Genomic DNA, 13115 nt, shown 5'->3' with positions numbered 1-13115 from the left:
TATTGTTGCCAAGACACAGGCAGTAGGCAAAACTTTTCAGAAGATCCCAGAAGCAAAGAGAGTTAAAGTTAATAGCAAGAAGCACAGGTGAGGTTTTCCTCTGGAAAGGTTCCAGATACACTTTGTCTCCATTCCCTCTTCACCACAGTCAGCCAGTCCTTAGAGACTGGGATACCCTACGCCTATGGGCTAATGAGGAGCTCTGATCACCGAGCCCCAAACATCCTCCAAATGTAAATAATGAGCCAGCACCTTTGGACCTGGACTGGCATTCTGTTCTATGACAAAAACCACAGTGAGCACCTGCCTGAAGAGAACATGGCATGAGTGTGTTTAATTTCAAGACCTGAACCAAGACTCTTGAGGTGCCACTATATGAGGGGAAGAAGAGGAGTAATGGAGTCCTCACCCTGGGCCGTGCCTCAGCTGAAAGTCATTGCAGCCCGGTAGGTGCTGAGGGAGACTATTAGAGAGATCTGGGAATGTCAGCAGCATTATGTTTTCATGGTCAGGATGAAAATGGTAGTTGCGATAGACAGAGGGAAAGCAACCAACACACAATGTCTTGGCTGTTCATGGTTTTCCAAACAGGTCTGAATAATCTCAAAGTTTTTCTTTCCTCTCTCATCCACAAACCCTCTCATTGGGAGGAAGGCAATAGCAACTGAGTCTGTATAAACTGTCTCTGCAAACACAAGCATGATCATGAAGATGAGCATGCCAGCAATCAAGGCATCAGGAACGTGGCATCTGTAAGTGCCAGTGTCTGAACTCTGTGATTTCACCAGCTTGCTCCATTGCACTACATCATCTGTCAGGTTGTATTTGCACACATAATCATTTTCTAGAAGACAAGTTTAACATTTCTGTTAGGTAGAAGGAAAAGAAGCCACACGTGGACCATGGGATTGGACTACAGTCCACGTGGCCAGTCTTGCCCTCCGGGGACCCAAGCAATTATTTCAGACTTCCTTCTTTTCAGCAAGAGTATCTGTGTTCACCATGCTCTTTCCTAGTCCTTCATGGTGCTCATCAGTGGGGACAGGAAAGCAAAGTTCACAGAACAAGCACAGGGCAATTCAGGGATGATCTCTCTCTTAATGCCTTCTCAAAGGTTTCACTTCCGTCTTCTATTTCCTACGCTCCTGTAACAATCCCACTGAATCTCCTCTTGCTCCCACTCCCAAAATCTGACACCATAGCGGGGGTGTCAGATTCCTCTCTTACTGCAGGAGCTGGAAAGGGCTTGACAATGGATCCTAGATGTACCTGATGTTTTGATCTGCTGTTGGATAACTGGGAAAGAATGGACATCCTTAATGCAACAGACACAGAGAAAATATACTTTTTTGCATCCTGTCCACTGCACTGTTTATTTCTGTGCTATGATGGTGCAGAAGGTCTTCTTGGGATCCTTGACACTAGCCATTGTCATCCACGTTGACTCATTGATGAAGTCACATCAAGTGAGGAGTAAATTGGAAATGGCAGCTACCTATGTGGCCTATAAATAATAACAAATGGACCCAAGCTGGACAACATACATTTTAGGCAATGCTGTTATTAATTGATTCTTTTTTTTAAATCTCTCAACTGAAATATTCCCTGCCCTGATATTGTACCTTCCATTTTTATAGGAGATTTTGTTGTGTTTGTGTTTATAAGAGAGGATTTCAAAGCTGAAAGACACAACCTAAAGAATGTGACATTATTTTGGATCCAACTTTTGCTTTTTTACAATCCACGCACAAATTTTTGATAAGATATCTTTTGTACAATTACAAAATAATAGATTCCAACTATTTTTTGTGTTGAAATGATTTCACACTTTAATTTCTATTCATCCTAAAACCTTGGAGAATATAAATATAACCTTATAAACATACATACTCTGCTTTGGAGGACAAGCAAAGATATTCTTTCTCTGTAGAGTTGTTTTGCACAGAGGAGGCATTACAAGTCTCTGTTCCAAATTGAACAAATGTTCCGCAGGCTCAGAATAATAACTGACTATGGTGTATGTGGCTTCAGTACACCTGATGCTTTCCTAGCTTTATTTGCAACCTTCTCAGGAATGCACAACAACTCGAGACAATATGATAACATCGGCTTGTGCCTCATGAAGGACACATAAGAGTTAATATCTACAACAATGGTATTGTTTTGGTTATTCAGAAACAAAGACAGGCACTATTTTAGATATGGCCTAAACACAGAAAGAGTCTGGGGTGGAACTTGTTTGGCCTGTGATGAGACATATTGTAGAGACATGACTGCAGCTTCCAGTACTTTGGATCATGGTGTTTTTTTCAATTGAATCTTGTGATTTCCATCAGGATGGAATTCTGTATTAAAAAAAAAAGCATCAGGGAAGACATTTAGGTTTTAAACATTCCCTGGATGTTTACTGTTTTAGAAATGAGCATTACTCTGTTCATAGCCAGTGGAGAATACAGGCATGAACACAAAGGGGTGGAGAGATTGGTACACATTTGACTGAATAACTTTAATGAAAATTGACAAGGATAGTAGTTACAAACTGAATGATTGATAAAAGGCATAGGTTAAGACGCCCACCTCCCACACATGGGAGTGCCTGGATTCATATCTAGGTCTGGTCTGACTCCAAGTTCCAGCTCAGGTTCTTGGATTTCTGCAACATCTGTGGCATTTCCGGATGGTATGCCAGTCCCAGTTCCATTTTGTTCCAACCACAGACAAGGCAGCTTTTGGGAAGTGCAATAGTGAGAACTCTCTTGTTCCCATTTCTGTTGCTGCTACTCATACAAAGACGAGTAGCATCTGAGTGAGTGCTTCCATCTGAATAGCAGGAAAATCAGAAAACTAAGAAGGATTAAGCTTTATTCAGCACAATGGCCAAAACATTTCTTGATTGTGAGCCTGCAGCTTTTATTCTGTGTTTAGAAAATGCAATGTTTTAGCAGGGAACTTATAAACAGCCCACGTAAAAGCCATGTGTGTGCTCTTAAAATCAAAGTAGATCCATCTGTTAATCAGAACACTATATTTCTTACAGAGAAAGGAGCTATCTATTCTTTCTTCTTCAAAGGGCTGTGTATTCGCCAAGGATGGACTTCTTTGGTCTAATGCTCTTGGCCTTTGAAGACTTTTTAGCGGAGTGTTTGCATAGCATGTGTGACAGAAGCAGTCAAAACACAGAAGCCATTCTTGAGAATTCTACAAAGACTGAGGTCATTACCATCGAGGGAAATGGCAGACACAGTTGTGGCCCCAAACGGTTAACATGAGAGGGGTTGTCACATTATCCCATAAAACAAATTGGGTGGACTTCAAATTGGATTGCACGTAAACAAACACATTTTTAATTCCATATTCCGAAATTCATTTGAAGAACACTTGTATTACAGCCATGACTATTTCATTAACAATGGATGCAGTTCTGTTTTCTGTTCCAGAAGGAGTCCAAGTTGTTCTGAAACCCGAAATCTCACACGTATTGTCTCAGAATTCCACCTCTTGGGCTTCTCACAGGATCCAGTCCTGCAGGCCCTCCTCCTGGGATTGTTCCTCTCCATGTACCTGGTCACAGTACTCGGGAATATGCTCATCATCCTGGCTGTCACCTTGGATCCTCACCTGCACACTCCCATGTACTTCTTCCTCTGCAACCTGTCATTGGCTGATGTAGGGCTCACCTCCACCACAGTTCCCAAGATGATTGTGGACATCCTAACTCACAGCACAGTCATTTCTTATGCTGGCTGCCTGACTCAGATGTCTGTGTTTGTAGTCTTTGCTTGCATGGATGATTTCCTTCTGACAGTGATGGCCTATGACCGGTTTGTTGCCATTTGTCACCCCCTGCATTACCAGGTCATTATGAACTCTAGTTGCTGTGGCTTTCTATTTTTGTTGTGCTTTGTGGCCAGCCTTTCTGATTCCCTGTTGCACAATTTGATCGTCTTACAAAGTTCCTGCTTTAACAGAGTGGAAATTGCTAATTTCTTCTGTGACCCTTCACAAATTCTCAACCTTACTTGCTCCGACACCTTCAGCAGTGACATATTCACATATATTGTAAGCATCTTGTATGGCTTTCTCCCTATGTCAGGGATCTTCTTCTCTTACTATAAAATTGTGTCGTCTATTCTGAGAATCCCATCTCCTGGTGGCAGGTATAAAGCCTTCTCCACCTGTGGCTCTCACCTGACAGTGGTTTGCTTATTTTATGGAACAGGCATTGGACTGTATCTCAGTTCAGCTTTCTCACTTTCTGTTGGAAGGGGTGCCTTGGCCTCAGTGGTGTACACTGTGGTCACCCCCATGCTAAATCCTTTTATCTACAGCCTGAGGAACAGGGAAATCAAGAGGGCCATGTGTAAGGTCTTCAACAAAACAGCTTCATCCAGTCCTTTTGCCACACATTTGGACTTGGTGGGGGCAAGCAGCAGACCTAAACATTAGTTCTTCACAAATTAACCTCCTTAAACTCTTGATATGTGAGGCCCTTGTTTTCCCCATATCTGTGTCTGAATGTTGCTCTTTTGTACTTTTTCATGTAAAGTATTACGTTTGTTTTTTAATATGTCTCTACCGCTGCCCTCCTGAGATTCATTTACCTGTAGACTTCTCTGTGCTTTATTTTTTTTTCAGATCTTTTACCTCTCCATAATTCATAGGTATGTTCCACACACATTTTGAATCTATTTACCTTAATTTGTACATGCTTTTATGGTGGAACCATAACAGCGTGCCTTTTTAGGGAACTCCAATTGGTGACTTAACAAATCTCAGGCATGGGCCTCATCCCCAAAGATTCTGGTTTCTTCAAACTTTTTGAACTGAGATGACCACTTTTTCAGGAACTTTGAGGATTGCTGGAAACTCTGACAGTTTTTTAGGAGTTTTACTCATGTGATGAGTCATTTTCCTCACTGCTGCCAGGTCTCTCTCTTCTCTCTCTCTCTTTGTTTCTCTGACTTGGAGCAATCTGATTATATTTGTTTTGGTGATTAACTTTTATTTGGATTTACTATATGGAAGTTTGTTGAGCTTTTTGAGTGTATATTTCTGCTTCCTTATTCAAATTCTGAAGGTTTTGAAGTTCACTTTGTGGCTGCCAGATGGCCCTATGCCTCAGCATGGCACCCATCAGCAGCTAGTAGGCTGCTGGACGTTTCAACCTCTAGACCCACGGTGGCATCCTCCCCAAACCCCTCCGCCTTGCAATGATGGCAGTGGGTGCGGCCCGGGCATGCCTAATTCTCCAGACTTCTCCCTTCAGTGTACTTACCAAGAAAGGAGCAGCTTCTGGAACTCAGGCAGGTCCAGGGACAGCTCACCGTGTGTACATGGTAGCTGGAATGAGGACTTGGTGCATGGAGAGGCCCTGGCCTGGCACTCACCTGCTGCTGGCTGCTGGAAGTTTCAACCCTGATACCCAAGGTTACCCCCTCCCCAAACCCCTCTACTCCACAATGATTGCTTTACACTTCTGCTGTCAATTTAAACCTACCCTAAAATAACATGTTGAAAATAAATATATAAATGCTAGTGAATAAATTATTTGAAAAAAACAAAAATTGGCTGACTCTGTATTTTACCTATGTAGCTCACTATCAAACACTGTATGAAAAGTTTTAATTTAGTTATATTCTTTTTTTGCCAAAAAGTTTCTATTTATTGTTTATGCTATCTTTGTTTATTCTCCTTTTTTCCTGCATTTTTCCTGATGGTAGTTACATTGTGCTATATTTAAGCTTGATTGACCATCTCTTTCTTATAATTCTTTTTATTTTTGATGATTTTTACAGAATTGATTAGGGTGATAAGGGTCAGGGGCTACAAGAAGTGGATGCCTAATTATCCTGAGACTAACATTATTTTCTATTACATACAGTTCCCAGGTTATACTAAAAGCCAAAATCTCACACGTGTCTCAGAATTCCATCTCATGGGCTTTTCAGAGGATCCAGAGCTGCAGCCCCTCCTCATGGGACTGTTCCTCTCCATGTACCTGCTCACAGTGTTTGGCAACATGCTTATCATCCTGGCTGTCATCTCAGACTCCCACCAGCACACTCCCATGTACTTCTTCCTCTGCAACCTGTCATTGGCTGACGTGGGATTCACCTCCACCACGGTTCCCAAGTTGATGGTTACCATTCTCACCCTCAGCACAGTCATATCTTATGCAGGTTGCCTGATTCAGATGTCTTTCTCCATCATCTTTGGAACCATGGATGATTTCCTTCTGACAGTGATGGCCTATGACCGGTTTGTTGTCATCTGTCACGCTCTGCATTACCAGGTCATGATGAATTCCCACCGCTGTGGCTTTCTATTTTTACTGTCCTTTGTGGCCACCCTTTTGGATTCCCTGATTTATAACTTCATGGTCTTACAAATTACCTGCTTCAAGGGAGTGAAAATTGCTAATTTCTTCTGTGAACCCCACTCAACTTCTCAACCTTACTTGCTCTGAAACCTTGAGCAGCAACATAGTCACCTATATTGTTAGTGTAATATACGGTTTCCTCCCTATGTCAGGCATCCTCTGCTCTTAGTATAAAATTGTTTCCTCCATTCTTAGTGTCCTGTCTCCAGGTGGCAGGTACAAAGCCTTCTCCACCTGTGGCTCTCACCTGACAGTGGTTTGCTTATTTTATGGAACAGGCATTGGAGTGTATCTCAGTTCAGCTTTCTCTCTTTCTGCGGGAAAGGTTGCCTTGGCCTCACTGGTGTACATGATGGTTACCCCCATGCTAAATCCCTTTATTTATAGCCTGAGAAACAGGGACATCAAGAGGGCCATGCACATGTTCTTCAGGAAAACAGTCTTATCCCGGTCCCTTTACCATACATTCAGGCTTGGTGAGAAAAGGCAGCAGACATAAGCATTACTGCTCCAAATCTCATCTCCCCGAACACTGGATATGTGAGGTGCTTGTTTCCCCTATTTTGTGGCTCAGTATTGCTACTTTTGATTTTTTTTAAATAGAGTTTTTGAATGTTTAAAATAGCTTTACCATTGCTTCCTTGAATATGTTTTTGCTTTATTCCTAGGCACCTTCCACACACATTTTGAACCTATCTATTTTAATTTGTAATTGCTTTCAGCATAGCAACACAACACTGCTCCTTTTAAGGGAACTGCCATTGATGCCTTAACAAATCTCAGGCATGTGGCTCATCCCAAAAGATTCTGGTTTCTTTAAAATGTTTGAAGACTGAGATGAGAGCCTTTTCAGGAACTTTGAGGATTTGCTGAAAACACCACCAGTTTTTCAGGAGATCTACTGCATGTAATGAGTCACTTTTCCTTCACTGCTGCCAGAAAAGTGAGAGAGTGTGTGTGTGAGTGTGTGAATGTGTGTGAGTGTGCACTCGAATGTGTGTGTGACTGTGAGAGTGTGTGTGTGTGACTGTGAGTGTGTGATTGTGTGTGAGTGTGCACTCGAATGTGTGTGTGTGAGTGTGTGACTGTGAGTGTGTGTGTGAGAGTGTGTGTGTGTGAGTGTTTGTGTGTGTGTGTGTGTGTGTGTCTTGGAACAATTTGATTATCATTTGCCTGCGTGATTAACTTGTTTTCGTTTTAATTATATTAAATTGGAGCTCATTGAACTCTTTGAATGTAAATGTTGGCTTCCTCATTCCTGTACTTTTTTTGGTATTCAATATATACCTCTGTCTCTATTTACTTTTCTTTGTTCCTTTTGTTTTGTTCTTTTGAGTTACTATTGTGATATGCCAAACAAGTCAACCTGAGTATAGAAAGTTGATGCCTGGAGTGTGGAGATTATGAAAGCGTTTTGTGCTTAAAAAGTAGTGGAAGAAGTGTGTGGTTGAATGAGACAATGACATTCACATGAAATATATTAAATGAGATAGGAGAGTGTAGGAACTCTTTGAATGATGGCTTCACAATTTTACTGCATATTAAAACCCCTCTGAAGCAAAGTGTTAAAGATATAAACTCTTATAAATAAATTACTGGAAAAGCCAAAAAAAGCTGGCTGATTCTTCATTTTGCCTATATGATGCCACTCTCGAGCACTCTATGAAATCTTCTAGTTCCGTTATATTATTTTTTGCCAACATTTATTTCTTTTTATACTTTGTTATCTTCATGTTTATTCTCCCTTTTTCTTGCATTTTTCCTGATGTTAGAGTTGGATTATCTATGTCATCTCTAAGCTTACTGACCATCTTGAAGATGCGTGTTTTGAGTTAGTTTGTTGAAAATAAATATCTCCACATCTTTAAAGAGGATTAAGTTCTTTCTGGTGACACAATTTGTTCCTTCAACTTGGTCTGTTTTTAAATTTCTATATAATTCTGGTTAGGCATGAGAAAGAAAAATCTGGCCAGGTGGCTGCTTGGACAGTCTCCAGCTACCACACCAACTAGGGGAAAATCAAAATGCCAAAACCAGAGAAATGTACAACAAAAAGAACTGTAAACCAATTACTGTGAGGAACATAAATGCAAAACTCCTCAGCACAGTACCAGGTACTGAAATCCAGCAATGCTTCTGAAAGATCATTCACCCAGATTAAGTGGAATTTATCCCTGTTGTATGGAGATATCTCTGGTATTCAATATATGGAAATTAATTAGTGTGATACATCCTATAACAAGCTAAAGAGGAAGAACTATGATTCTTTCAATAGTTGCAGAGCATTTGATAAAATACAAGATCCTTCCATGACGGAAACCTTAAGCAAATTGGGTATATAAGGATCATTCCTCTATACAGTTAGGGAAATACCTGACAGAGTCTGAGTCAGTATCATACTGAATGGGAAAAAGCAGAAACATTCCCACTAAGACCTGGAAGCAGATGAGGATGCCCACTTTCATCATGGCTGCTACTCAATACTGGAAGTGTTAGTCAGAAACAAAAGGCAAGAAAAGGAAATCAAAGAGATACAATCTCAAAAGAGTACGTCAAGGTAACTCTGTGAATAAAAGACAATTGGATCTCGTAAGAGGTCTTGGTAAAGTTGCAGAATACAAAATCAACATGCAAAAATCAATAGCCTTGATATACACAAACAATTCCATGGCTGATAAAGAACTTGTAAGAACAATCCAACTAATCACAGCTGTAAAAATTTAAATAGAGTGGAATAAATTTAGTCAAAGATAGGAGGGATCTCCCTCATGAAAGTTGCAAAAGATTAAGTAGATCGAGGAAGACATACAAAAATTCATCATGCTTTTACATTGGTAGAATTAATATCATCAAAATGTCCACACTACTGAAAACAATCTATAGACTCAGTGCAATTCAATGAAAATTGTATCCTTTTCAGATATAGAAAAAATGAAGCCAAACAACATATGGAGGCATGAGAGAACAGCAAAGGAAATACTAGCAACAAAAACAAAGCTGGAGGCACCACAGTACCAGACTTCAAGATGTAGTGTAGGGCAGCTGTAATCAGAACAGCCAGACACTGGCACAAAAACAGGCATGCAGATCAATGGAACAAATAGATTTCCCAGGAATTAGCTGATAAATGAAGGTAAGTTGTGCTTTGCAGAGTCAACTGAAATAAGCCCAGGGAGAAAGTACTGTCTCCTTAACAATGATGGAAATTGCACTGTAGGAAACAGAGTTTCCTCAAGTCCAGGACCAGAAAGATAACTTGGGGATGTGACGGAAGAAATATTTTCAGTGAAACATCTGAAGTGTAAAATCTTGCTTCAAGGGTGGAAAACAAGAACACTCAGTAAGAATTCCGCTTTCCTTTTACAAGTATTTGTTACAGAATTAAACAGCTCACATTATTTATTTACTGAATCCCAAGGCTAAATGAACATATTCTTATTTGCATAGAGACCTTCAAAATTACCAGGGAATTCAAATTTTAAAAAATTAATCCTATTTTTCTATTAGCTCTTGATATATACCCTGGGTTTCATTCTGCTACTCCTAGAACAACAAAGAGTAAGAGTTCACAAGAATCTGCATAATCAATCATTTTAAAATTTATCACTATAATGAAAATACAATTTACCAAGAAGAATTATTTAAGTGTTTTAACAGCCCATAGGCCTTCAACATCTAAAAAGCCAACACAAGCACGAATTTAAGCAATGAATATAGGAAGCTGCGTTTAGAGACAAATACTGAGAAAAATGAAAATAGCGTCAGATTCTTAGCTTGGAAAGAAAATTCATCATGATCCTCAGGGTTAGTTCAATGAACTCAAGGACATAAGATTCACATTTTGATTTGTGAAAATGAAATCCGGTAGCTGAGTTTTATGTTAAGATCCTGCATGCAGTAATCCAGCAACAAGAAGCAGAAATGAATGCACTTTGGAAACATTCCAAGGTACATTTTCTTTTTTCTTATTTCCTTTCCGTTGGCATCAGCCAGAATGTTGATTAAGTCTTATAAAGATGTTAACAGAGGAATTTCTTTAATTTAAATTTCTTTAAATTTAAATCTATTTTGAGATGTTAAAATGATACACAATAAATAAAATCACTATTTGGAAAACTTGAAATAGTTTATTTTTTGATAGTCTGCTATTGAATACTGCACTAAATGCTCCTAATCAATTATTGCATTCTTCATTTTGAACATTTTTATTATTTTTATAGCTTAAAGATCTTATGTGTATTCTCAGTCTCTTTTGTTCATTCATGGATGGATTTTTGGGTTATATAATTTGGATATGTGCGAAATACTGGATGTTTGCAGGCAACATCAGGAATCATCCTTGGTATATAACATGCTCATGTCTTTAAAATAGTGCTCCCAGGCAGGCAGTTTGCACAGTGTTTACAATGCCACCTGCCATACTGACATCCTATGTTGGAGTGCATAGCTTTGTTTTTTTTTTCAGTCAAGTATTTATTTTTTTAACATTTTACATTATACTATTATTATTATCATTTTATGATACAGTTCCATAAGATCCTCGTATTTCCCTTATCCCCTCCCCAATTCCCTCCCCCCACCCAGTTCCTCTATATTATTACTAAAGCATAGTTCTTCAAACACAGTCATATGTCCATCATCACAGGCATGGACAATGGCAGAAAGTCCAGCATCCTATTTTCAAGATATAGTGAACAGTTTCATTGTAATTTCATCTTTGTCTGGAAGTTGAAATGCATACTACATTGTATCCTCACATCTGGATGTTAGTCTCCATTTCACAGCTACTGTTCATCCCCTCAAATGAAAAGTCATAATACAAAATCAACAATAGAAAGAAAAAAAAGAAATTTACAATGCCATGAAGTTAAATAACATGGTACTAGATATGACAGTCTCCATTACACAGCTACTATACATCCCCTTAAATGAAAAGCCACAAAACAAAATCAACATCAGGAAAAAAAAAGATTAACAACAACAAGAGTTTAAATAACATGCTACTAAATTACTAACGTGAAGCCGAAGATGACAATCAAGAATCTTCTTGCAGAAAATGATGCTACAGAATGATCTATGCGCCACTGAAGAATTTAATCAGAAGAAAATGTTTTGAGAAATGAAACTAACAGTAAACATCAAAACCCATGTGATATAGTTTCCACTGATTTTTGTTGGTGAAATGTGTCTCTTCTAGACAACAAATAGATGGGTTTTGTTTTTTAATCCAGTCTACTAATCTATGACATTTGATTGAGTTTAAGCCAATTACTTTCAGGGTTAATATGTATGGGTGGTAATTTGGTCCTGTCAATTTAGGAATGGGTTGTTCCTTGGTTTGGTCTTCTGTTGTCATTTTATTGGGATGTTTTTCACATTTGCCTTTGGTTTTGTTGGGTGCTATTCCTCTTCTCTGTCAAGAGAACATTTTGAAAGGCCTGGCACCATTGCCTAGCGGCTTAAATCCTCGCCTTGAATATGCCCAGGATGCCATATGGGCGCTGGTTCTAATCCCAGCAGCCCTGCTTCTCATCCAGCTCCCTGCTTGTGGCCTGGGAAAGCAATCTAGGATGCCCCAAGGCCTTGGGAACTGGAAGAGGTTTCGGGTTTCCAGATATGGATCCACTCAGCACAGGCCATTGCGGTCACTTGGGGAGTGAATCATCAGACGCAAGATCTTCCTCTCTGTCTCTCATCCTCTCTGTATATCTGACTTTGTAGCAAAAATTAAAAAAAAAAATCTTTTAAGAAAAGAGAGAGAACATGTTGAAGGATCATTTTTAGGGCAGGTTTGGAAGAGGCAGATTCTTTTAACTTTACTGTGGAAAAATTCTATTTCATTTTCAAAGACAAAAGAGAGATTTGCTGGATATGTTATCCTAGGCCAACATTTTTTTTTCTTTCAGAATCTGGAATGGGTCACTTCATTCTCTTCTGGCCTGAACAGTTTCCTGTGAGAGATCTTCTGTGAGTTTACTGGCATTCCTTTATATATCAGTTGATTTTTTTCACTTGCACTGATCATGTGTCTTGGAGAAGATCGCTTTTGATCAAGCCTGTTGGGAGTTCTGTGCCCCTGGATGTTGTTTCCCAATTATTTCTCCAGATTAGGGAAATTTTCCTTTATTATTTCATTAAATATATGTGCAAAGCCAATTTCTCTTTCTGCACCTTCTGGGACTCCCATAACTCTTACATTTGGCCTCTTAATAGTGTCTTTCAATTTTTGAATACTTATTTTGGCCTGATCCAGCTCTGCTTGCAGCTTTTTGTTTGCTTCCCCCTGGTGACAGGAAATATCTTCCAATTCTGAGATTCTTTCTTCTGCTTGCTTCATTCTATTTTGTAGACTCTCCACTGTACTTTTCATTTGTTCTACTCTGACCTGTATGATGCCACAGTTGGTATTATTTTTCTTCAGGACCAGTGCAATCCACTGAATTCAGTGAGTTCTCGTGAGATCAGCACATGCACGATTCACTGATGCCCCCTGCAATCCAAAAGCTTTTGCTAGAGTGTACAAAATTGTATCTGAGATGCCACTACTAGAGTTCTTGATCTGCTGGCCAGACCTGTCTTGGGTGTAACCTGTAGAATGACACGTTCATGCAGTTCATTGAGTCAGAAATAAGTTCACTACCAGCTCAACGTATGCTCAGTCCTTTCCTTTGCCTTTGCCTCCTTACACAACATGGCACCCAATTTGGCTCTAGGGGACTGACTAGACTATGAAATC

General features: G+C 39.6%; 1 protein-coding gene and 1 pseudogene across 1 annotated transcript; both read left to right on the top strand.

The window, feature by feature from the left end:
* The first annotated feature begins 3089 nt into the window (after positions 1-3089).
* LOC121146537 (olfactory receptor 18-like) lies at positions 3090-4446 on the top strand. The gene is made up of 2 exons (XM_040966011.1): positions 3090-3259; positions 3438-4446. Exons 1-2 carry the CDS (start codon positions 3090-3092, stop codon positions 4444-4446), a joined length of 1179 nt encoding a protein of 392 aa, XP_040821945.1.
* Positions 4447-5836: 1390 nt separating this feature from the next.
* Positions 5837-6878, top strand: LOC121146528 (annotated as a pseudogene).
* The last annotated feature ends 6237 nt before the right edge of the window (positions 6879-13115 follow it).

This window comes from Ochotona curzoniae, unplaced genomic scaffold (assembly GCF_017591425.1).
Source record: "Ochotona curzoniae isolate NIBS_2020 unplaced genomic scaffold, NIBS_Ocur_1.0 contig_1328, whole genome shotgun sequence".
Taxonomy (NCBI): domain Eukaryota; kingdom Metazoa; phylum Chordata; class Mammalia; order Lagomorpha; family Ochotonidae; genus Ochotona; species Ochotona curzoniae.
Note: the sequence above shows the minus strand (reverse complement) of the source record. Positions and strands in the feature narration are given on the sequence as shown.

Coding starts and splice junctions, on each gene's coding strand:
- LOC121146537 (XM_040966011.1), top strand. CDS start 3,090: ATGGACTTCTTTGGTCTAATGCTCTTGGCCTTTGAAGACTTTTTAGCG. Junction 3,260..3,437: donor CACAGTTGTGGCCCCAAACG/GTTAACATGAGA, acceptor TTTCTGTTCCAG/AAGGAGTCCAAGTTGTTCTG.